Below are 22,563 nucleotides of genomic sequence, written 5' to 3'. Positions count from 1 at the left end.
CGACTTCAACAAAAATGCAATTTGCAGTGTCTCGGTACCTAGTAAAAAGACTCTCGGAATCGGCGAAGCTAGCCTTTCGCATTCTATTGCCATGAGTTATTAAGATAAGTGGTTGAAAGGTGGAGAAACCACGAGCTGGGGACAACGTGTTGGATGTCTGCGCCTCATCAGCGAACGTATAGGTCGGAGGCTTGCCGCCTCTCAGTTGTCGCGACAGAGTACAGTGCTCGTAGAGACAATAATGTTCGGAGCACAACGTTCATTGCACTTTGTTAACCATGGTGCACCGCAGCAGACGGCCCGTACCTGTTCCCAAGTTGACCGAACGGCATCGTCAATTCATTTACATCTACATCTACATGGATACTCTGCAAATCACATTTAAGTGCCTGGCAGAGGCACCTTCAAAATTCTCTATTATTCCTATCTCGTATAGCGCGCGGAAAGAACGAACACCTATATCTTTCCGTACGACCTCTGATTTCCCTTATTTTATCGTGGTGATCGTTTCTCCTTATGTAGATCGGTGTCAACAAAATATTTTCGCATTCGGAGGAGAAAGTCGGTGATTGGAATTTCGTGAGAAGATTCCGTCGCAACGAAAAACACCTTTCTATTAATGATGTCCAGCCCACATCCTGTATCATTTCTGTGACACTATCTCCCATATTTCGCGATAATACAAAACGTGTTGCCCTTCTTTGAACTTTCTCGATGTACTCCGTCAATCCTATCTGGTAAGGATCCCACACCGCGCAGCAGTATTCTAAAAGTGGATGGACAAGCGTAGTGTAGACAGTCTGCTTAGTTGATCTGTTACATTTTCTAAGTGTCGCGCCAATAAAACGCAGTCTTTGGTTAGCCTTCCCAACAACATTTTCTATGTATTCCTTCCTATTTAAGTTGTTCGTAATTGTAATTCCTAGTTATTTAGTTGAATTTACGGCCTTTATATTTCACTGATTTATCGTGTAACCACAGTTTAACGGATTCCTTTTAGCACTGATGTGGATGACCTCACAATTTTCGTTATTTAGGATCAACTGCCAATTTTCGCAACATTCAGATATCTTCTCTAAATCGTTTTGCAGTTTGTTTTGATCTTCTGATGACTTTATTAGTCGATAAACGACAGCGTCATCTGCAAACAACCTAAGACGGCTGCTCAGATTGTCTCCGAAATCGTTTATATAGACAAGGAACAGAAAATGGCCTATAACACTACCTTGGGGAACGCCAGAAATCACTTCTGTTTTATTCGATAACTTTCCGTCAATTACTACTAACTGTGACCTCTCTGACAGGAAATCACAAATCCAGTCACATAACTGAGACGATATTCCCTAAGCACGCAATTTCACTACAAGCCGCTTGTGTGGTACAGTGTCAAAAGCCTTCCGGAAATCCAAAAATATGGAATCGATCTGAAATCCCGTGTCAATAGCACTCAACACTTCATGCTAATAAAGAGCTAGTTGTGTTTAAGAAGAACCATGTTTTCTAAACCCATGTTGACTGTGCGTCAATAGACCGTTTTCTTCCAAGTAATTCTTAATGTTCGAACACAATATATGTTCGAAAATCCTGCTGCATATCGACGTTAACGATATGGGCCTATAGTTAAGTGGATTACTCCTAATATCTTACTTCAATATAGGTGTGACCTGTGCTACTTTCCAGTCTTTGGGTACGGATCTTCGTCGAGTGAACGGCTGTATGATTGTCAAGTATGGAGCTAATGTATCAGCATACTCTGATATAGGGGGAACAGGCAAAGGAGAGCATCAGACAGCTTTGTCATAAATCTTGAAAATAGATTTGACCTGTTGCCTCAGTCAGAATCGGATGAGCCTCATGTAGCTGAAGCTGTAGAAAGGGCACAACAAGCTTTCAAGGACTTGAAAAAGGTACGGAAATTTGTAAAGAGAAAGAAAGTTCTGTTGTTAGGTAGTTCCCATGGTAGAGGTGTTGGCCAACTACTGCAGGAAAATGTAGGTCCAGAGTACCAGGTCACAAACTTTTTCAAGCCTAGTGCAGATCTGGGTCAGGTAACAGAGGATGTAGGTGCTTTATGCAAGGATTTCACAAAGGAGGATGCCGTAGTTATAGTGGGTGGTCCGGGAAATAGCATTGGCAGAGACTCTGAATATTCCATAGAGAGTGACCTGGTGAAGATAGCATCAGCAACGAAGCATACGAGTGTGGGATTTGTGTCTGTGTTGAGACGCCATGATCAGCCTCATTTGAACTCTTCCGTAGGGAGGGTGAACTTGGAGTTGGAGTGGCTGCTTAGGACGGATATAGGGTCCCATATTGGTTTGATTCCTGTGGATGCTATCGACAGGTGGGACTACACTAGGCATGGCCTTCACCTCAATAGGAAAGAGAAGGGAAAACTGTCTGGGTTGATTGCAGAAAACTTAAGGGGGGACACTGGCACAAGTGGTAAAATACCAGTGGTCACAGGTGTCAGAGGGATGCCTTTTTTAGGATAGGGAAGGGGGAAAGAAAACGAGTTTTAAGAGAGGTTGGCAGACACACTCAGTTTGAGAAAAGAGATGAGCAGGAGTCAGATTTTATCATACAGCCTCCATTTAAACAGTGTTTAACAGAACGTAATCAGAAACTGCCAGTTCAACTTCGCCAAAACAGTTACAATCCCATTAGTATGCAGTATCAGTTATCTTTATTACACCAGAACATTCCGGGACTTAGAAATAAAGTTGATGAACTACTCATTTGTATCGATGAAATGAATTCATCTAACCAAATTGACATAATCTGCCTCTCTGAACATCAAGTGACCACTGATATAGATATGTTAGGCATTTCAGGATTTAAGCTAGGTTCCTACTTCTGCAGAGTGGATATCGATGGAGGAGGAGTTGCCACATTTATCAAAAACTGCCATAAATTCAAGAACATTGACATTAATAAATTCTGTTTAGAGCAGCATCTAGAAGCATGTGCAACAGAAGTAGAGTTCCATAACAGATCCTATATAATAATAACTATTTACCGAGCACCTGTAGGAAATTATAATCTATTTTTAGATCATCTAGAAGCTCTTTTGGGTTATTTAACGGGAAGAAAGAAAGAAATTTTGATTGCTGGTGACTTTAATACAGATTTTCTAATGCAATCTTCAGGTAAACATTCACTGCAGTTAGTAATGTTGTCTTTCAATCTAACTCACACTGTAAACTTTCCAACTAGGATCACTAAATCCTCAAGGACGGCCATTGATAACATTTTTATAGACAAATCAAAGGAACAAAATCATATCATAAAACCTGTTATAAATGGACTATCAGATCATGACATGCAGCTCCTTGTTTTAGATGTAAATTCTAAGCAGATTATTAAGACTGCTAAATCTGAGTACAGGAGAGTAGTCAATCAACCAAAAATTGAGTGTTTTAGAAAACTGCTCAAAGATATGAACTGGAAAGATGTTTATAGTGCTCATGACATGAATGAAAAATATAACACATTCATGAACAATGTCAGTACCATGTTTGAAAACTGTTTTCCTCTAAAAGTTACTCAAATTAAACAGAAGTCTATAATAAAACCATGGATTACACAAGGAATAAAGATTTCCTGTAAGACAAAAAGGAAAATGTATGTGTCGACCAAGAATAGCTCCAATGCTGATGATTTAGCTAAATATAAACAAATGCACTACGAGAAGAAGATAGCAATGTCAGGGAACAAAATAAAAACAATATGGGATATAGTGAAAGAGCAGACTGGTAGAACCAGAAAGGAACAGGAGCAAATAGCACTAAGGGTAGATGACACATTAGTAACTGATGGGCATAGTGTGGCAAATCTATTTAACAAGTACTTTATATCCGTTACTGATAGAATGGGACTTTCAGGATCAGTAAATAATGCCCTTGAATATCTGAAACTAGCCTTCACAAATAGCTTCAAGTACATGAATATATCACTCACTTCACCAAAAGAAATAACTTCCATAATAAAATATTTAAAAACAAAGCATTCTAGTGGGTATGATGAAATATCAACAAAGTTAATTAAGGCATGTTCTTGTGAGTTTAGTACAATTCTAAGTTACTTTTGTAACCAGTCAAATATAACTGGGACATTTCCTGACTGGCTAAAATATGCAGATGTTAAGCCTCTAATCAAGAAAGGGGGTAAAGAGATACCATCAAACTACAGACCGATTTCACTTTTGCCAGCATTCTCAAAAATTTTAGAAAAAGTAATGTACAGGCAGCTGCTCAACCATCTGACCACAAATAACATAGTATCAAGAACACAGTTTGGATTTCTGAAGGGTTCTGATATCGAGAAGGCTATTTACACCTACAGTGAAAATGTACTTAATTCGTTAAATAACAAATTACAAGCAGCAAGTATTTTCTGTGATTTGTCAAAGGCATTTGATTTTGTGAACCACAACATCCTTTTAAGTAAATTAGAATTCTATGGTGCTGCAAAATGGTTCAAGTCATACCTCACTAACAGGAAACAAAGGGTGTCAGTGCAAGGGACTAGTGAATTAAGTCATCAGTCATCATCAGAATGGGAAGAAATTACATGTGGTGTCCCACAAGGATCCATCTTAGGGACATTGCTTTTTCTTGTGTACATTAATGATCTCTCATCAGTTACACTGCCAGAAGCAGAGTTCGTTTTGTTTGCAGATGACGCAAGTATTGCAATAAATAGTATGTCAAGTGTAGTTCTAGAAAGATCTGCTAATGATATTTTCATGGATATTAATAAATGGTTTAAAGCCAACTCACTGACATTAAACTTCGAAAAGACTCACTATATGCAATTCAGAACCTGTAAGAGGTTTCCACCCAGCATATGCATAAAATACGAAGAAGAGCAGATAGAAGAGGTTGACAGTCTTAAATTCCTGGGATTACAACTTCATAATAAATTCAGTTGGGAAGGGCACACCACAGAACTGCAGAAACGCCTTAACACATCTGTATTTGCAATTCGAGTGTTAGCAGACATAGGCGACATAAAAATGAAAAACCTTGCATACTTTGCCTACTTTCATTCCATAATGTCATATGGTATAATATTTTGGGGTAACTCTTCAAGTCAAACAAAAGTTTTCAGAGTCTAAAAGCGTGTAATACGTATTATTTGTGGAGTAAATTCACGGACGTCCTGTAGAAACCTCTTCAAAGAACTGGGTATACTAAACTGCCTCTTAGTATATTTACTCATTAATGAAATTTGTTCTAAATAATATATCTCTTTTTCCAACAAACAGCTCAGTTCATACATACAATACCAGGAACAAAAATGATCTGCACAAGGACTTAAAAGCACTTACTTTAGTTCAAAAAGGGGTCCACTACTCAGGAACTCTCATCTTCAATAATTTGCCAGTAAACATAAAAAATTTAGTTACAAATAAAGATCAGTTTGAAAGGAGCCTGAAAGACTTACTAGTGGCCAACTCCTTCTACTCCACTGACGAATTTTTTAGTAGAAACAAATGATGTATTGTATATATTCATACTATTAGTATTGTTATTTCAGCTTTAAAAAAAATTGACATGTTCCACATCCACGAGGATCTCCTCAACACGGATCTATGGAACGAAAACTAATCTAATCAAATCTAATCTAATCTGAAACTAACCTAATTGGTATACAGTCTGGACCAGAAGACCTGCTTTTATTAAGTGATTTAAGTTGCTTCACTACACTGAGGATATTTACTTCTACGTTACTAATGTTGGCAGCCGTTCTTGATTCGTATTCTGGAATATTTACTTCGTCTTCTTTCGTGAACGCATTTCGGAAGACCGTGTTTAGTAACTCTACTTTGGCAGCACTGTCTTCGATAGTATCTCCATTGCTATCGTGCAGAGAAGGCACTGATTGTTTCTTGCCGCTAACATACTTCACATACGACCAGAATCTCTTTGGATTTTCTGCCATGTTTCGAGACAAAGCCAATTGCTAAGCAACTAACACAGGATCATCGAGAATTGAGTGTATGTGGATCAATAGAAATGTCTCGGCAGGTAATATGAATCACATACACTCCTGGAAATTGAAATAAGAACACCGTGAATTCATTGTCCCAGGAAGGGGAAACTTTATTGACACATTCCTGGGGTCAGATACATCACATGATCACACTGACAGAACCACAGGCACATAGACACAGGCAACAGAGCATGCACAATGTCGGCACTAGTACAGTGTATATCCACCTTTCGCAGCAATGCAGGCTGCTATTCTCCCATGGAGACGATCGTAGAGATGCTGGATGTAGTCCTGTGGAACGGCTTGCCATGCCATTTCCACCTGGCGCCTCAGTTGGACCAGCGTTCGTGCTGGACGTGCAGACCGCGTGAGACGACGCTTCATCCAGTCCCAAACATGCTCAATGGGGGACAGATCCGGAGATCTTGCTGGCCAAGGTAGTTGACTTACACCTTCTAGAGCACGTTGGGTGGCACGGGATACATGCGGACGTGCATGGTCCTGTTGGAACAGCAAGTTCCCTTGCCGGTCTAGGAATGGTAGAACGATGGGTTCGATGACGGTTTGGATGTACCGTGCACTATTCAGTGTCCCCTCGACGATCACCAGTGGTGTACGGCCAGTGTAGGAGATCGCTCCCCACACCATGATGCCGGGTGTTGGCCCTGTGTGCCTCGGTCGTATGCAGTCCTGATTGTGGCGCTCACCTGCACGGCGCCAAACACGCATACGACCATCATTGGCACCAAGGCAGAAGCGACTCTCATCGCTGAAGACGACACGTCTCCATTCGTCCCTCCATTCACGCCTGTCGCGACACCACTGGAGGCGGGCTGCACGATGTTGGGGCGTGAGCGGAAGACGGCCTAACGGTGTGCGGGACCGTAGCCCAGCTTCATGGAGACGGTTGCGAATGGTCCTCGCCGATACCCCAGGAGCAACAGTGTCCCTAATGTGCTGGGAAGTGGCGGTGCGGTCCCCTACGGCACTGCGTAGGATCCTACGGTCTTGGCGTGCATCCGTGCGTCGCTGCGGTCCGGTCCCAGGTCGACGGGCACGTGCACCTTCCGCCGACCACTGGCGACAACATCGATGTACTGTGGAGACCTCACGCCCCACGTGTTGAGCAATTCGGCGGTACGTCCACCCGGCCTCCCGCATGCCCACTATACGCCCTCGCTCAAAGTCCGTCAACTGCACATATGGTTCACGTCCACGCTGTCGCGGCATGCTACCAGTGTTAAAGACTGCGATGGAGCTCCGTATGCCACGGCAAACTGGCTGACACTGACGGCGGCGGTGCACAAATGCTGCGCAGCTAGCGCCATTCGACGGCCAACACCGCGGTTCCTGGTGTGTCCGCTGTGCCGTGCGTGTGATCATTGCTTGTACAGCCCTCTCGCAGTGTCCGGAGCAAGTATGGTGGGTCTGACACACCGGTGTCAATGTGTTCTTTTTTCCATTTCCAGGAGTGTATCTTATTATACCAAGTTGATGAGTGAGTAAAAAAAAAGTAAAAAGAAAAAAAGGAGAAGAAGAAAAAGAAGAAAATATGAGATATGCTGTGAGCGAGAAAGTAGCTTTAAATAAGCCTTAAGGGCCCTCTCCTTTCCGACCATAAGAACCAGATCGCTGGTCGATCATCAGCGATCGGCTTGTTATCTTTGGCACGTCCCCAGGCATGAGAATCTTTGCGTTTTCGGCTGGGCCGCGCAGGACAGCGAGAGGCAGTCGGTTTGGGGCGGCCGGTGAGACTGGCGGGGTTGTGAATCGGGTGTGAACACATGTGTGATGTCTGTTACGCTGGGACTGTTAGCTAATCTTAAAACTCCTGCGGCGGTTACTCGTTGCCTGGAAGGCATTTCATATAAACTGTACCAAGCCTCACAGTGAGAGGGGAGTCCGGAGTGTATTCAGTGTATTCTTTTGAGTAGTATTGTAAGTTTTTTTGGATATTTGTCAGTGAGGTTGTATTGATTCAATTTTGTTTTTCTCCTTTTGAATTATGGAGAATTGTTTAGTTTATCTGGCTATTGGCTTAACTCACGCTTCACGCACTAAATCAGCTGATATTGAAATTGTTTTTTTTATTCCTGTTTAATGTCAGACAGATTCAAATGTAACTTCATTTATGTTATTTGAAATAAATGTGTTGGATTGACCTTAATGAATTATGTGCAGTCGAAATAAGGGACCCAGTCCTTCATTAGTGCTTAACAGTGGCGTGTGGTTCGGGTTGTGAGCCCCGTGCTCCGACCACCATTTATAAAATGTTATATTGGAGATTACCGTGATTGGCTCTGGTCCTTCAAATAATATACTAGTCAGGGAAAGAGAAAGTCGTTGTCAACGTCTTCCCTCCTACATACAAGAAGGAAAGACCCAAGCAGAAAAGATTGCAAGAGAATTTCATGTCGTCAAGTTCACTAACAAATCATCACCTCCAAAATATTCCTCTATTGTATTCAATACACAATGCTGTAAAATGTGCTCGTATCCTTCCGCTTTAGCGTTTTATTAAACTCAATAAGGGGAGCACACTTTAACCACGAAAAACGCCATCATACTTCTCCCACTCATCGACACTAAACTGTTGGCACTACTCGTGATGGAAGGTAACTTTCACTAGGCCTTTGCTAAACCCGAACCCTTCCACCGGATTCGCACAGGTTATAGCTTGATTCATCAAATCACTCGTTTCGAGTTTTCCATAGTTCATGTGCTTCTCTTTGACTTCACAAACGTTTGGCTTCCTTCCAATGATTTTGTGGTGTCACCGCCAGACACCACACTTGTTAGGTGGTAACCTTTAAATCGGCCGCGGTCTGTTAGTATACGTCGGACCCGCGTGTCGCCACTACCAGTAATTGCAGACCGAGCGCCGCCACACGGCAGGTCTAGTCTAGAGAGACTCCCTAGCACCCGCCCTAGCTGTACAGCCGACTTTGTTAGCGATGGTTTGCTGTCTACATACGCTCTCATTTGCAGAGACGACAGTTAACATAGCCTTCAGTTGTAAATCATGTACCGTCAAGAGCGACGTTCATAATTAATGGATTAGAGTTAAGTATCAAACTAATCACGTCCGCTTTCTGAATTCTGATTCCTTGTCATGTTCCAGACCTCATGTCAGTATAGTTCTTTCCTCCTCACGCCAGCCTGCGTGAGCTAAAACGCATGCATTTCGGCCTCCACTCGTAATACGGTGTTGGCTCTTCTGCTAACACAAAAGATTTCACGTGTTTTTTTCAGCAACCACCTCCGCACGCTCGCCTGTCCCTGTCAGTCAGTGTATGAAGTCTGCCTGGTCTTACTTTAGCTGTCGTAGTCCCTTCGCATCCTCACTTCGCAATAACATCACGAAGAGTCGTCTTGGGTAACTTTAGAAGGGTTGAAATGTCCCTGACAGATCTGTTACTCAGGCGATACCCAGCGACTAATTCTCGTCTGAAGGTACTGAGCTCTGCTGACCACCCCATTCTACAATTACCGCTTCTCTACTGACAATACAGTACTCCCCATCCCTTTACGCACTTGTTGGTCCACCTCTCAACCTAGCGTTACAAAGAGACGTTCGGATACTTTTGATCAGATAGTGTACTTGTCTGCTTTAACTACATAACCATTCAGTCCATTCTCTGATTGTCATTTCCCAACCCTCCACCCTCCATCTTTGGGACATAATGTCAAGGGAACCATTCGACTTTGGATAGGACATCAGTTGCATTGAGGGAGTGTACAACAGGTCGTTAATTTCTGGACTAGTCTCGTATGACTACAAAACAAATAAGTAGTGGTATCAGGTAGTGGAGTGCTCTCATCTCGCAGCTGCCAACGATGGGCTACGACTTCATTTGAAGGAAGACGGTAGAAGTAAAGCGAGGAGAGACTCAGAACGACTCACCGACGGCGCTGCGCACTAGGCTGGCCCTCCTGGCGGGGTCGCCGACCATGGCCGAGTAGTTGTGGCCGCCCTCCGCCCAACCTCCCAGTGCCACCTGCAGCCGCACACCGGGAAACTCCTGCCTCAGCGCCGTGAAGTTCTCAAAGCCGCCATCTTGCACGTCCAGCTGTTGGCAGACAAGCAAGCGCTTTGGGAAGTGCGGAGAAATGCAGGCAGCACTTTCACTTAGTACTATTCGCCATTTCAATTGCAATGTCGTCCAGAGCTTTCCTGGTTTTACAACGAAAAACAGAGGGGTTTCTGTAGCAAATGATTTCACAGTCGTGAGACTAAACTAAATACCATGTTCCACAAAGTTTGGTGCTGCCACCCCCCACCCGTTGCCGCGCCTCTATCGCTGTATCCCTCCCTCTCTCCACCTCCACACCCTCCATCATCAGGGCAATTTCCAGCACCTCCCCCTACCGTATGTTGAACTTCACCATGATGTATACCCTTCCTTCCAACTGTAACCTGGGCTTGTTCCACCCCCACTCCCCAGGGCCCTCTTTTCTCCTCTCCCCTCCTTCTTCCAGAGCGGATTTTTCTCCTTCCCTCCCTGTGTCCCTGCACTACGTCCTCAACTGCTTCACTCCCACGTCCTTCCTTCCCTGGCCCTCTTCAGCGCACCCCTCCGCCCGTCTCCCACATCTTCTCCCCTCCCTCCCTCCTTCTTGTCTCCCCCCTCCCCTCCCCTCCCTCCCTTCTTCCCTTCTCCTCCTCTCGTCCCTTCCCTCCATTCTTCCGTCCTCCCTCGTCTGTATGCCCCTGGCAGATCCTCTCTGTTTGCTCATCGTCATCAGTGTACTACATCAGTGTTGTGTTCAGCAGTGCTGTTCTCCTGTTTGTCAAGTGCTCTGATTTTAATTGCATGCTGGACTTGTACATAGTGTTATTGTCAGTGATTGTGATGTGCCACGCCATCCGTCGATACTTTTATGATCCAGTGTGTGGTTTTGTTTTGTGTGTGCTATTTTTTACGGTTTTTATCTCCATTTTACAGTACCCTCCGTTTTGGTTGTTCTCTTCCGTACTGTTCCCCATTTTTATATTTATTTTCTCCATTCTGTTATTTTAAATGTCTTCTTTGTATAATTACTGTCTTTCGGCTGAAAAGCAGCACATATGTTGCTGCCATCCTGCTCCAGGGAAAAACATAAAATAAGTTTGGTGCTGTACTCGCTCCTGTTCTTGACCTGCGTGAATGGTACAATAGACATTAGAGGCCTCTTCAACAACTGTGTTAAAGTGCCTAAATACATCCATACCAAATATCACTAACAGAAAATAAACTCAGTCATCATTGGCTTTTGGTAACCTCGTTCTGTTCTGGATGGAAATTAGTCTCGTGGCTATTGGTGCTATGTTTTCGACCACTTCAGCTAAGTGAAGAAATTAACACAGACAGCGTGAAGATTTTGAGATTACCCATATGGGATGATACTTTGCAGGCTGTGACCTTACCTTCTCGTCGAGTACTTGAAGCTCCCACGTGACGTTGTTGAGCCCGACGAACGAATAGATGATGTGTGTACACATATCTCCTGGAATGTCCTCAATGCCGTACCGTAACCTTTTCCGGTACACAGCCCAGCTCTCGAAGTAGCAAGTGACGCGACCGCGGCGCTCACCACCTGGAAGTTACATGCCCCTATGTAATGGAAGTGTAAGACAGAAACGTACTGGGAACAGACAACAACGATTCAGAAAGAACGAACTAAAAATTGGAGAGAGGTTCAGAAAACACCCTGATCATCATAAAAATAGCTGCACCCAGAATAACAAGTCCAACTGCGACCACTGTTGTCAGGTAAGCAGATGGTACCACACATGTGAAATGATTACACTTTCAATTTAGAAAGGACCAACATTTATTGTGCTGCACAGCCACAAAACTTGTATGTTGGCATGGCTTTAGGCCCCCGTAGTTGTGAATATAGGCGTCCAGAACTGTAAAGGTCTGTGACGTAGTCCTGTGATAATCCACCCCATGCTGCTTGCAGCAGAGTAGCCAGTTCTTGCAAATTGATGGGTGGACGTGGAGTCCTGTCGATACACTCCATGGCACTGTACAAGTATTGGATCAGCGAAAGATCAAGCGATTTGGCTGGCAATGGCAGAGAATCAACTGCTGGAAGGAACGCCCAGGATGTGGAAGAGTAATAGTGACAAGCATTGCTCTGCTGAAATGGGGCGTGGGTGAGGGCGTTAACGAATGGCAGAGCCACTGATTGCAGAACCTCCTCCATGTACCATGCGGCTGCCACGGAGCCCATTAGGAACACTAACGGTGAATGGGCGCTGTTTATATCGCGTCTTACACCATCACACCAGGCAGCAAGTGTTATGGAAGACTACAACCAGCTCTTCATAGCGCTCTCCACTGCGCCTCCAAACAAGGAACTGGTGGTCGTCGCCTACAAACCCGAGGTGGGAGTCATGGCTAAACATGACATGCTACCAATCTGGGGACGCTATGTCCGTCAGGTGCAACGCTGCGGAGGGTGTAAATGGCAAGTGTCGTAATGGTTGGTATGAAGGTATTAGCACTTATGGGATATTGCACAGAGGCAGGACAGCCCGCTCAATGGCCTCTATCATTCCTGTTGGATCCGTTCACGCATGGCACACGATCCGTCGGTCATCCCTCCTTGTGCTGCATATCATACGTCCAGATTGTACATCTTGTGCATGTGTTCCTTCCTGTATCCATTGCCGTTAACTGTGGCCAATGGCTGTGTCCGTACGATTGACGTGGCGCGCAGTGCGAAATTGGAACACACAGCCTCCTACAGCCCCATGATGTGGGCCTGTAGGTCGTCTAGCTAAGCAACCTGCTGTCGAACGTGTCACCTGGTCATAGTACTCGTTCAGGTGATCCTCTTGCTATGCTGGCCGCTGTGCTGGCAGCATGGCTGTTTGTGGCTCTCTTATATCAACCGTGGATACGACGTCACGCCCCCACTAACATTTACTGCGTGTGTGGCCAACTGTGCAAAAGTAATAATTGGCATATCTGATGGTGTGCAACATGTCCACCCAGTTTTCAGTGGATCGGTCGTGTCCTTCTGTGTGCAGCTCTTATTATGACAAGCAGTGTAAGAGAACGAGATCCTTTCCAGAATAAAATTGGAAAAGTGACGTTAGTAGTCAAACATTTTGTTGACACAAAAAAAGCGCTACAGTGTGTCAGGATGTAAAGGAAAGACAATTATTCAGTTTCAAGCACTGGCGTCCCACAACGGGTTTAATCCATCAAGAAGATTAGAAAGATCCATTTTATGTTCTTTCAGTGTTTCGAATAAACATTTACTCTTTGCTCTACCTATGCCTTTAATGTTCAGTTGGGAAATTGATACCGAGGGTCCAATCTTACGATACTAATGGACCTGAGAAGCACTTCTTCGAGTACCTTTCCTTCTTAATGCGTGACCCAGCTGTCTCTCTTAAAGGTTGTTGCTCTCTTAGCACTACCTTGGTGACAGGTGCAGAGCAATAGAAGGTAAATGGTGTGGACATGTACAACAATGGCGAACGGCAAATCTAACATCACATTTTGAGATCAGAATCTTGAATATTGCAGCACTCAAAAATAGCTAGGTGCGATCCAACACGGGTTACTGACGAACAAAACTCAATTCCGGAAGCCGGCCGAAGTGGCCATGCGGTTAAAGGCGCTGCAGTTTGGAACCGCAAGACCGCTACGGTCGCAGGTTCGAATCTTGCCTCGGGCATGGATGTTTGTGATGTCCTTAGGTTAGTTAGGTTTAAGTAGTTTTAAGTTCTAGGGGACTAATGACCTCAGAAGTTGAGTCCCATAGTGCTCAGAGCCATTTGAACCATTCAATTCCGGAATGTGACAGCTAAAATGAAAACTCGGAGCAATGCACTCCAGAAGAACTGCTTGGGACGCCACAGACCTCATATCATCAATTTTAGCTAATATGACTACGAAGTCTTTCACGACGGAGGCCTTGCATAAAAAGTTCTCGGTTTACTTGCCGCGTCAAATTTGGATAAATCCCGAGCTTTCGATGACTACCTCCGTCATCTTCGTCAGGGGTAAAACGAAGATGACGGAGGTAGTCATCGAAAGCTTGGGATTTTATCCAAATTTGACGCGGCAAGTAAACCGAGTACTTTTTATGCATCAATTTTAGCTCTTTAATAGTCGCAAAACATTGCTGTTCTATTAGATTAAACAGTGCTCACATTAAAATAATTGGCACACAGCTTCGTCAGGCAATGCGCCTTATCACAAGGTGCATTCGTTCCACAAACACGCAGTCGCTACCGGTTCTTGGTAAGATTGTCGCATAAGAAGCGGAGTAGCACAGTCGCCGGAGTGTAGTGTTTATGATACTAGGCTGTCGCACGGAGGGTCGTGAGTTCAAACCTCACCTAAACTGTGAAATTTTAATTTCTCTACTCGATTCGAGTACATTCTAGAAGTGTCCACAAATCGCAAGAGTCATTGTACCCGAATGTTCTGTAGCTGTATATATACCGTATGTGTTTTGGCCAGAGGCAGTTCGCTCCGCGCTCTTGCATGTGCAAGTGCTGAATAAACCTTCGTTAAGTGAAGTTAGTGTTCGTCATTCGTCTACTCACACCTTCTTCTACGTGACAATATTCTACCAGCATCCATAGGAAGATCACAGTCATTGCTGAGCTGCGTACAAGAATAAAAATCAACCAGAATTATAAACTCACTCAAAATTTTGATTAACAGAACCGCATCGATTGAGATCTAGAAAATCGTTGTGACACATAGCAATCAGGCTGTAAAGCAGTCAGTTCGGTATGTTAGATGCCTAGAACGATCAATAGCAGGAGCAAACATTCTAGGTGCATCTCCAAATACTTAAAACTCCCTGGAAGCGGCCAGAAAATTTTCATTGGCCCCAGCGGCACTTGTGCATGCTAAATAGGTTCAGAACTGGCTGGGGCAAATGTGGAGCGTTCCTGCACCAATGCGGATGGAAGTCCTTCCCTCAATGTGACTGCCCCGAAGTGCACAAAACCTTGCATCATACGACATTGAATGTTTCCTCAGAGCATTCGAAGGGACGAGGGAAGATCTTCACAATTCGTCTGAAAAAGTTTCTGCCTGGAGGAACTGACATTGCGTATTTCAGTATAGAAACGTATATATTTATAATAAGTAGTTGTCTAATATTTTATCCTGTCTTCATCAGATAAATAAATAGTTCTGTTGTGTGAGACTCAAATAAAAAGCGATACGTAAAGAAAGAAGAGAAAACGAATGCGGTTGGGCAACGAGAATACGAAATATTTCTTCAAATCGGTGAAGTAGGCTACAATTATTAAGAATAACTTTAGTCGTGAGATTGTATCGACGGTCATTTTTAACTTTCCTGAGAGACTTCTCAGGAATGTTTACAGTCTTCGAATAAAAAAGAAAGAAATCGTTACCCAGGAATGGCAGACACAGTTGGAGTTCTGACAAGGAGGTTCGTATGTTAATTTTTAACATTGTACCGCAACTATCCGAATTATAGACAAAGAGGAGGCATTAGGATTTTCCCCTGATACTATGTTTGGGGTGAAACTGAAGAGAGCATGGAATTTGGAAACAAGAATTGTGTAGACGTTCCTCACTGCAAACGAACGCATAGCCACAATCACAATTAGATAGGTAAGTAGCCGTACGTTGGAGTTCAAAAATGGTTCAAATGGCTCTGAGCACTATGGGACTCAACTGCTGAGGTCATAAGTCCCCTAGAACTTAGAACTACTTAAACCTAACTAACCTAAGGACAACACACACATCCATGCCCGAGGCAGGATTCGAACCTGCGACCGTAGCGGTCGCGCGGTTCCAGACTGTAGCGCCAGAACCGCTCGGCCACCAGCGGCCGGCACGTTGGAGTGCTTAGAGCGTTCTTTGCTTAAGTTTTTCGAAAGAACAGAGGAGAAGTAGCCAAATGTAAAACAACGTGGTAACGTGTTCCACAGGGACAACAATTTTGGTGACAGAGCAGACAAAACGAAGGCATTTGTTGAGAAGGCACGCATACAAATCTTCCATGGCGGCTTGACGTCCCGCATCTATCCTAGTGTGATTTTTTCTTCCATTCTTAAAAGCGAGTGAAGCTATCGGTGGATTTCACGTTCAGTGGGTCCACTAGGGCCCAGAACTTTAAGAACTGTACTGGGATAAGATTTGGAAGTAAAATAAAAAGATTACGTTCTCCTCTTGGAAAGGATGTAGGACACGGACATGCACAAATATTCAGTCCTTACATTGGGAAAACGGAGAAGGAATACGTATTAGTAAAGCGTCCCGCGCAACCTTCGTTTTGATGAAGACACTGCTCTGTTTACTTCTAATGAGGGCTGTAGTGTAACTTAAATGGAGTTTGCCGAAATCTGCGGCCAAACGAATGGATGGTCTATAGACGGTACTGAGGTAAGTGGCGCAATACACTAAGGTGACAAAAGTCTTGGGATAACCACCAATATCGTTTCGGGCCTCCTTTTGCCTGGTGTAATGTAGCAACTCTACGTCGTTGGAAGTCCCCTGCAAAAATATTGAGCCATGGTGCCTCTATAGCTGTTTTCAAGTGCGAAAGTGTTGCCGATGCAAGATTTTGTGCACGAACTGGTCTCTCGATTATGTCCAATAAATGTTCGATGAGATTCATGTCAAGCGATCTGGGAGGCCAAATCAACCGCTCGAACTGTCCAGAATGTTCTTCAAACCAGTCGCGAACAACTGTGGCCTACTGACATGCCTCATTGTCATCCATAAAAATTCCATCGTCGTTTGGGAACATGAAGTCCACGAATGGTTGAAAATGGTCTCCAGGTAGCCGAACATAATCTTTGTCAGTCAATGATCGGTTCTGTTGGATCAGAGGACCCAGTTCATTCCACGGCACACAGCCCACACCATTATGGAGGCAGCACCAGCTTCCACAGTGAAACTTAGGTCCGTGGCCTCGGGATCTGCGCCACATTCGAACCATACCATCAGCACTCACCAACTGAAATCGGGACTCATTCGACCAGGTCACGGTTTAGGATCGAACCGATACGGTCACGAGCCCACGAGAGGCGCTGCAGGCGTATCTTGCTTTTAGCAAAGGCATTCGCGACGGTCGTCTGCTGCCGTAGTCCGTTAACGCCGAACTTGGCCGCACTGTCGTCACGGATGCGTTCGTCGTGCATCCCGTATGGATTTTTGTGGTTATTTCACGCAGTGCTGCTTATGTGTTAGCACTGAGAACTCTACGCAAACGCCGCTGCTCTCTATCGTTAAGTGAAGGCCGTCGGCCACTGCGTTGCCCATGGTGAGAGGTAATGCCTAAAATCGGTATTCTCGGCACACTTTTAACACTGTGGATCTCAGAACATTGAAATTACTAATGATTTCCGAAACGGAATGTCCCATGCGTCGAGCTCCAACTACCATTCCGCGTTCGAAGTCCGTTAATTCGCTTCGTGCGGCCATAATAACGTGGGAAACCTTTTTTATATGAATCAACTGAGTACAAATGAGAGCTCCGCCAATGCACTGTCATTTTACATAGTGTGTGGCGATACTACCACCATTTGTATACGTGCGTATCGCTATCCAGTCACTTTTGTCACTTCAGTGTGATAGGGCGGTGGACTAGCATTTGGGAGGACGGAGGTTCAAATCCCCGTCCGGCAATTCAGTTTACGTCTTCTGTGATTTACCAAACGCGTGGGTTGTTTCTTTGAAAAGCACAAGGCCGATCCCCTTCCTCACATTCCCACTGTCCGAACTTGGGCTCCGTCTGCAACAACCTCTTCGTCAACGGAACATCAACCCTTACTCGTTCTTTTTTTCTGGCTGTATTGAGTAAGGAAGTTCTCCTAAAAGATAAGAAGAGACCCGGAGGTCAAATTAATCACAATGGAAAATACGGAGGAGCAACAAGTGAAAGTCTCAACGATTTAATTTTCACTTTCGTTACTGTGAGTATTTTAATAGTACTAGAGAAATCTTTAGCCTCTATATTCCAGGGAATGTTATTTAGAACTAGCTGCAATAGCCGACGTTCCCAGAGATGTTCAATATCTGGCACACAAAGTGATTGGCTCTGTGTGTTGATAATCACAGCGAATGCAAGCCGCATGTGAAACTGCAATCACTTTAATCGAAGGACATAATTAAATCTCTGGGTAGCAACAGAATGCGAGTACTGAATACGTCTACATTTGCGGCATACCCATGTGGCCTCTATTACGTTCGGCAGTGGTTCTTCAAAGCCAGCGTTTTCCGCTGCATATGTAACAATGGCAATTAATCAGTAAGTACGAGTTTGCAATCATGTTTCTGTCAAATTCTCGAGCTTTCGCTTGTCCCACGATATAGTGACGTCTGATGGTACTGCCTCCAAGACGGTAATTGCCGCTGTAATTTACTCTCCCGACAGCAATCACAGAGAGAGACCACGATATAATTCATTTCTTAGACATTTATGTTTTCATTAATTTTCTTCGTTGTTTTATGCGACTGTAGAAATTTGAAGTAAATCGGTCAAGAATTTTCAACTAAATCTGTCAAGTACTTTTTGAGAATAGGGTGTTCAGTTTAACTGAAAACATTGAAATATCTCGAAAACTACGCATCGGACCAGAAAAAGTTATAGTTCAGATTTGTATGTCTCGGAGGTGGACATCCAATGATATTACACTCGACACTCCACCCAATGCGCGGGTGAGAGGCGAGAAGCAACTTTGAAATCTTCAATAGGAACCCCGTTTTTTATTGCAGATTACGATTCTACGGCAAAATCTACATACGTTTTGTCTGAAGTATTTTCTTCACTTCGCCGCGGATGGTACTGTAACTGGAGGAATAGACGTCGCTACACAACCGTAATTTACCACATGCTACTCAATGGCCCTTGAATATCCAATGGCACGTGGGACCCCACTTCCACGCTGCGATGGTAGGACAGGCCAGTATTTCATAACTTCTAATATATTTCATGGCGTCAACGTTTCTCCCATATTCTCCGTAAATCGGGATTGTTATAATTTTTTCTTCTCTGGTTGCATCATCCGTCGTCCATTTGCACGTCTGTTCTCCAAATGACAGGTACGTGTGCTGGTAATAAACACTGCAAAATACTGTAATGTTCAGAGCGCTATCTGTACTACGTCTGCACGATACGTAAGCTCCGGTCGCATTGTACTGCCTGTTATGATACATCATAGTTCGTTACACGGCCATGGTGGTGTGTCGCGTAGTCCCGTGTTCGATATGTAGGAGGAATACAACGTTGCGAATGGAGTTTCCCATTAGAGGTTATGAAATACTGGCCTGTCCTACCCCTGTAGCATGGAGGTTTGATCCCACGTGCCATCGGATATTCAAGTGCTATTGAGTAGCATGGCGTAAATTACTACTGTGTACCAATTTCTATTCCTTCGATTACAGCGTAATCTGCGGCGAGCCGGCCGGGGTGGCCGAGCGGTTCTAGGCGCTGCAGTCTGGAACCGCGCGACCGCTACGGTCGCAGGTCCGAATCCTGCCTCGGGCATGGATGTGTGTGATGTCCTTAGGTTAGTTATGTTTAAGTAGTTCTAAGTTCTAGGGGACTGATGACCTCAGAAGATAAGTCCCATAGTGCTCAGAGCCATTTGAGCCAATCTGCGGCGAAACGAAGAAAATGTTTCAGACAAAACGTATCTAGAGTTTTCCGTAGAATCGTAATCTACATTAAAAAACGAGGGTTCTCACTGATGACTTCGGACATCTCTGAAAGAACAGACACTACGTATACAGGGTGAATCATCTACAACTTGCACTGAAAATATTGCGGAAAAGGAAAGTGTTACTGATGTGCGGTTTTCGTAGAACGGGTTGGTAGTCAGGGACTCGTATTATTAGCCAATAAACAGGTTATAATAATACTTAGAAAGTGTATTATTTGTTCAAACACACGCTTTTTTAAATTAAATGATGCGTATTGACTTTAACGAACTAAAAGTAAGGTAAATTAGAATGTCAGTGCGAGTGGTTTACGAGATACTGTACTTTGAAAAGTTCCCACATGGGCACTTATGCCATTCATCCTGCTTACTTGACAGGTACGATGATGTTATGTTTTCTTACAGTGTGCTTGAGTGTTCCCTGAGTGTATTGCGACTTGCTGGCCAGTGTGTGACAGTCCAAGGAATAGGTCGTCTGTGAGCGATGGGATTTACCAACGTGCTCATGGTGTATGGAGAGTGTAGGAAGCATGAATTTTCTTCTTGCAGCAATATGTCCCAGTGTATGTCAACCATCTCGGCAATTATTCATCAATCTCTTCAACCAGTTACGTGAAAGCGGTAGAGTAACACCTAGACAACGTCACAGAAGGAAACAGATGACGATAGAAGATGGAGAAATTAATATTCCTGCTGCTGTTTCAATTGATCCGCTCGTTAGCTCCTGTGAAATCGCACAAGGAAGTGGCGTGAGTCGGGCAAGTGTCCTACGTATTCTCCATCGACATAGGTTCGATTCCTATCACATCTCTCTCCATCAAGAGCTGCATGAAAGGATTATGCGAATCGTGTTAACTTCTGTACATGGGTATTAAGACAGGATACTCCAGATGCACAAATATCACAACCTCTTAACAGACCATCTTCAAGGACGCTAGAAGACCAGGAAAAACCTATGGTACCAACATGATGGCTGTCCAGCCCATAGTGCACGAAGTACTACAGCGTTCCAAATCGTTGGACTGGACGCAGAGGACCTGTACGTTGGTCAGCCCGTTCCTCGGTTTTGATACCTGTGGACATTTCTCTGTGGGGAAAGTAGAAACATAGTGTCTACAAGGACACACCAACTACATCCGATGATATGTACGATGTATTAATGCAGTCTGCGCTGAAATACTAGCACGTGTGGAGCAGTCGTTCCAAACCAGACTGGAAGCTTGTATTGCCGCTGCCAGTGGTCATTTAGAAGACAACCTGTGATGGTCAGTTGCCTCGTTACAGGTCAGAATTCACATAACTAGTGTATGCACTTGCGTTATTCTTTAGTGTGTGCTACCACAGGTATTGAACAAGTGTCGGTGTGGAAACTTATCAAAATACGATATCTCGTAAACGACTCGCACTAGGATCCTGCAACAAACATTACTGACATTCTGATTTCCCCACTTTTAGTTTGTTAATTTCAATAGGCAATTTCCATTAAAAATACATTTTCTGAGTATTAATACCATCTGTTTATTGGCTAAAAATACGAGCCCCTGGCTATCAATCCATTCTGTGAAAGCCGCACATCAATAGCACTTTTCATTTCCGCAGTATTTGCGACGCAAATTTTAGATGATTTACCCTGTATATGTCGTGTCAGTTCTTTCGGGCATGTCTGATTGAACAGACGCTACTTGCGTATATAATCAAGGTGAGACGGCCAATGATCTGTTTAGTGCAGATGTACAGCAGGATCGAACTCTTACAGGAATCGAGGAAATGCCGTGAGTAACGAGGATAATGGGCAAGGGGCACTACTTTAGTAGTGTGTGGAGAACTTGAGAATTTGAGTGTGAGGATAGGCGTGCTGCGGTAGTCCACGCAGTTGTAATGACGACTATGTCTGTGTGGTTTAGTGGTCAGAGTATCTGTCTAGTAAGCAGGAGGCCCACGCTCGAATTTTGGGCCAGTACAGATTTTCAACGTTCCTTCTTGATTTCAATCAATGCCTACTCGCTGTCAATGTCTGTAATTGCTTTGTGTCTTAAAATACTTTACATTCTTTGTACTTAGCTTTCTAGTAATTTCTTAAGCATTAGTTGTCGCTCTTTGCTGCAACAAATTATGTACAAAACAGGCGTTCTATATTCAAACAAGAGGCAAAACCAAAGACTGTCACTAATTTTCTCTTTCACGCGCCATCGAGGCGATCTCTGTGTGTCTCCACAAGAATAGCCTTTAGGTCCCAAGGAACGACTGCTGCGTCTCCATCCTACAGACCAAGGACACTATCAGGCAAGTGTTTGTGGGGTGGTGCAAGGGTGGATCTGCTAGCGGAAAACGTGCAAAACTGGCATTATTTGAATTCCAGAATTTTCGCAATGTTAGGGCCTATATGTGATGGGGAATCCTGGCCCGCCATCTTAATCGGTCACCCGTCAGTGTGCATATTGAAATAATTATTGTTTAGGAGCTGCTCGCTCTGCACAGCTGTTTCGGTAATAAAGTAACATAGTACCGCTCTCTAAATTCTTTACCATTTGTGAAAAACGCGCACTGTCGCTAATTGTTTACATAAAGTGGCGGACGCTGCAGCTGTTTAAATTGGTCTGCCAATGCTCCAATTGTTTAATGAAAACTCTGCAGTTGTTTCACTGATGGCCTATCCTTATAGTGGTCTTGGGGGCTGCTCCACCACCACCCTCAAGACACTATCACCACATGAAATTCGTGGAAAACAAATGATATTTAAGAAATTTTAAAGATTACAGACCTCGAATCCAGAAAGTTTTGGGTTCTGAGACAAATGCGCTATATCCATCTTGGATTTTGGTGGAAGCGTGACGTCATAGTGGGGTAGAGGTGGGAGTGTAAGGAGGGCACCACACTAAAAACCCTCTTACATTGATGTAGCTAGACCC

General features: G+C 44.1%; 1 protein-coding gene across 1 annotated transcript in view; it reads right to left on the bottom strand.

Annotated features, from left to right (window-relative positions):
• Positions 1 to 22,563, bottom strand: part of LOC126198563 (endochitinase-like) — a 95,862-nt gene that overhangs the window by 34,250 nt on the left and 39,049 nt on the right. Inside the window, exons 3-4 of the mRNA XM_049934993.1 lie at positions 11,405 to 11,574; positions 9,902 to 10,067 (exon numbers count right to left, since the gene is read on the bottom strand). Of these exons, the coding sequence (XP_049790950.1) occupies positions 9,902 to 10,067; positions 11,405 to 11,574 (336 nt within the window). The remainder of the gene's footprint in view (positions 1 to 9,901; positions 10,068 to 11,404; positions 11,575 to 22,563) is intronic.

This window comes from Schistocerca nitens, chromosome 8, assembly GCF_023898315.1.
Source record: "Schistocerca nitens isolate TAMUIC-IGC-003100 chromosome 8, iqSchNite1.1, whole genome shotgun sequence".
NCBI lineage: Eukaryota > Metazoa > Arthropoda > Insecta > Orthoptera > Acrididae > Schistocerca > Schistocerca nitens.
The sequence above is the reverse complement of the archived record's forward strand: the minus strand, read 5'-3'. Positions and strand labels throughout refer to the sequence as shown.